The sequence below is a fragment of the Orycteropus afer genome, unplaced genomic scaffold (genome assembly GCF_000298275.1).
Source record: "Orycteropus afer afer isolate SDZICR_OR568_19922 unplaced genomic scaffold, OryAfe1.0 scaffold00215, whole genome shotgun sequence".
Classification (NCBI taxonomy): Eukaryota; Metazoa; Chordata; class Mammalia; order Tubulidentata; family Orycteropodidae; genus Orycteropus; species Orycteropus afer.
In genome coordinates, this window is record NW_006921802.1 from 591,283 (window position 1) to 595,354 (window position 4,072).

At 34.0% G+C, this 4,072-nt stretch overlaps 1 protein-coding gene across 1 annotated transcript in view; it reads left to right on the top strand.

The window, feature by feature from the left end:
- SNX25 (sorting nexin 25) overlaps positions 1-2,130 on the top strand; it is a 255,337-nt gene extending 253,207 nt beyond the window's left edge. The window contains exons 17-19 of the mRNA XM_007948369.2: positions 569-750; positions 1,371-1,471; positions 2,050-2,130. Coding sequence (XP_007946560.2) covers positions 569-750; positions 1,371-1,471; positions 2,050-2,130 — 364 coding nt within the window. The remainder of the gene's footprint in view (positions 1-568; positions 751-1,370; positions 1,472-2,049) is intronic.
- The last annotated feature ends 1,942 nt before the right edge of the window (positions 2,131-4,072 follow it).

Below are 4,072 nucleotides of genomic sequence, written 5' to 3' on the forward strand. Positions count from 1 at the left end.
TCCCAGTCGCTACTCACCAAAGTAGGAGGTGGAACAATGTTTTGTATAGTATGTTATGCCAATTGAGCTTGATATCCCCTGTGACTATGGTCCCAAACCCGCAGGATCAACTACTCGGTCGCTCTGGGTAGCTGGCTGTGACCAAGCAATGACCACAACTTTGCCCCTTGTTCCAGACAACTTTTAATAGTCTTTAAATAGGTTTATGTTTTCCTTTTATGCTACTTCATGGAGAAATTAGTATAGTGGGTACTGTGTACTGTTAGGGTAGTTGCAAGCTTTAGACAAATCAGTCAATCTCCTCTCAGTTACAGACTGAAAAAAAGTATTGCACTCAAGCATTTGGAGAAGTCATTGCCAGTGAAAATGTGAGTTCCAGGAATGAATGGTCATCCACTAATACCAAAATAAAAGTAACTTTCAGAACCAAAAAAATCCAATTCTTAGTTTATTCATCAAACATTTAGATCAGGCTGTATCTTAATCTACCCCCATTGATAAACGCCTTTTGAGAATAGAGTATAAAATTAAAAAAAATATCATCCAAGAAATATTTTTCTCTTAAAAGACAAATCCGGGACACAGTGAACTGGATTTTCAGTGAACAAATGTTGGTTTACTACATCAATGTTTTCCGGGATGCTTTTTGGCCAAATGGGAAATTGGCACCACCGACCACAATCAGAAGTGAAGAGCAAAGTCAGGAAACAAAACAGAGAGCCCAGCAAAAGCTGCTTGAAAACATTCCAGGTGAGGTCTGGGTTAGTATCCTGAAAAGTATAGAGATAAAAAGGGAATGTGAATCCTATTATGGCATTACACATCTACTTGCATTTTCACTTATTGTCCTTGGTTGTAGTTGATATTTTTAGAAGAATTTCTATTGGGAAAGGAAGTATACACATATAAAAAGAAAATACATATATGTAAGTATGTGTGTATATATCTATATATCTGTATCTATATATCTATATAAAGAAACATCATTTGCCATGGAAACAATTATCATACTTTTTTTTTGCCATTTATTGTTCCTTGATAAGAAATTATATTGAGAATCATAATAATAACTGCACTGGTTAGAATTAATGAGGCAAATGTTTTAGAACAGATAACAAATTTGGTGCTTTAGAAATCCTGCTTAAGTATACGCTTTTGAGAGCTTAATCTTTAATTGTGTAGCAATAGATTAAAGTTGTAGTTGGTTGAAAAATTCTGAAAGAACTGACCATTCACATTCCTCATGCCTCAGTGCTTTTTATTTATTGTGCATATATCATGTATCTTTTTCATGGAATGTCCGTACATTATGTACTTTATCAATAGCAGCATAGAATACAAATTTAATACCAGTAAATTTTTTAATTCAGATATGCTTCAGAGCCTTGTTGGACAGCAAAATGCCCGCCATGGTATAATAAAAATATTTAATGCACTGCAAGAAACAAGAGCCAATAAGCATCTGTTATATGTGAGTAAATTAATGCCTACCAGAAGATTAATTATATCTTGACTTTTATGTTTCTGTTCACATTTTGGGGTAGATTTTAATCCATTATATTGTTAATCACTCTTATTACTTATCACCCTGAACCCATTTTCTCTGCTTTGTGGTTTTTGTTTGTTTGGTTTTTCAAAAATACAAAAGTACTCCCATGGATACAGCATTCCCATTCTGTCACAGTAATTGTATCTCTCGACCTTTGGTGCCACATTTCTGTTTGGCTTGGTTTTCTTATTCCAGCAAAGCACACTTTCCCAGATTATATTTCCCGGATTATTATTTCCCTGATTATAGTTAGCAACAGAAAATATTGATGATGGTTTGGTAATTATTAACAGACCATAAAAATAAATCAATCTAGTGCTAAATGGTAGTTTATTTAACATCAGAAATAGCTGAGAATGAGATGAGTCACTTTGTTCACAAAGAATAATTTCAGTCCTAAAGTTAGAATTTTATATGTGGATGTGTGAGTGAACCCTTGGAGAAAAAAAAAACACTTTTTTTCCACTTTTTTTTTACTTTCATCATCTTTCTTGGTTTAGGTGCTGATGGAACTGCTGCTAATTGAACTGTGCCCTGAGCTGAGAATTCATTTAGATCAACTGAAAACTGGTCAAGTTTGAGACTGCACAAATAAAGCCCCAGAGAAATGTCTGTGTAATAAATAGACATGAAACATTTTCCTCTTTTCCACAGAGGGCCTGATTGAGTACCATATTGATTTTTATTGTAGTTATCTCCCTCTAGTTTTATGTGAAGTAAGCAGAATTGAGGGAGGGAAATTTTGAGGCTATATAGTGAGCAACAGGAAAAAAAAATTTGTTAATTACTGATTTTTATTTAAATAGTAATATAAATACTTTAGAGTTGAACATACTGATGGAAATACAAATGTTAATATGTGATAAGAACCTAGGAAATATTTTACATATTTATGAAAACAGTTTTGTTTAAAATGAAGAACTATGAATATTGTACAGTTAATTTCCTCACTGGGGATTCTGAACATTCCTGTATTCTTTCATGTGTATTGAAGAACATTATTGTGCAATGCTTTGTGTAAAGTACTTGTGAAAACTTTTTGTCTTTATTTTTACCAAAGATTTCCCATAGTTTGAAGCATTTGAAGCAATAAAATACAAAAATGAATCTTAGACTTCTACAATGATTGTTGTTATTTGACACTGAGTTTCCTCCCACTTATGGCAACCTTACGTATAAGAGAATGCAGCACTGGCCAGTCCCATATGCCATCTGCATGATCAGTAGTAGGTTTGAAGCCACTGTTGTGGCTGTTGTATAGTGCCTTCCAACTTGGAGGGTTCATCTTCCAGCACTTATAATATTCTGTTGGCATTAATAGGGTTTTCATTGGCTAATTTTTTTGAAGTAGATTGCCTGGCCTTTCTTCCTAGTCTTTTAGTCTGGAAGTTCCATTGAAACTTGCCTGCCATGGGTGGCCTTGTTGGTATGTGAAATACTGGTGGAATAGTTTCTAGCCTCACAGCCACATGTAAGCCACCACCACTGTTATGACAAACAGGTGGTGGCTATGATGATCAGGATGTTTATATCTCAAAAAAGAGGTTAAAATACTTTTAAAAAGAAAAAAAATCTCACTGTCGTGGATTCGATTCAACTCATAGTGACCCCTCCTTGGGTTTCCAAGGCGGTATCACTACAGAAGTAGATTGTCCAGTCTTCCATCCATTTGAACTGCCAGCCTTCTGGTTAGCAGTCAGATGCCTTAGGCACTACATCACCAGAGCTCCTAAAACACTTAGGCAATTCAAGTATTCATTGAGTATCTTCTTAGTAGAAGGCACTGTAAACTTAAATATTTCTTCAAGGAAGTATAAATTTGCTGCTTTTCTCCAGAAACAACATAAATATGTGGAAAAAGAAATATTTAGTGAATGAGAAAGTCAAATTAGTACTTGATTGTGAGCTAAACTGTGAAGGATGGGCAGGAATGAGATAGGGAAACACAGGAGGGAATTAGTTCAAGAAGTTTAGAGACTTTGTTATATCATCAGGTCTTGGGGACTAGAAAAGGGATAGATGAGATCCAAGGTAAAATTTTGTTTTGTTATTAGACAAGTAATTTAATCAGTTTCCTTGGGTTTCACCATCTATATGCGGTGATAACAAAACCCTTTTCCTTCTCTAACCTCTAGGAGTCCTGCATGGCACAAATGGTTAAATTCCTAGCTACTAACTGAAAGGTTCTACCCTGAAACATAGGAGATTGCCTTGAGTCAAAATCAACATGACGGCAAATGTTTCTTTCTTTCTTTTTCTCTAACCCTCAGGAATATTGAAAACAAAATAGTTAATAGGCAGAAATTCAGTTTGAAATCTATAAAGGAAAACTATCTTAAAGATTAAAAGTGGTATTGATTATATTATTAATAAATCATACTTGCCAAGTTCTTAATATGAAACATAAATTCTGTAAGATAAATGATTAAAAATTGGTAAACCAAATTTTATCTTTGAGATTCTTCTAGTTATGGTTCTTAATATCTCTCTGTGTATATATATATATATATATATATATATATA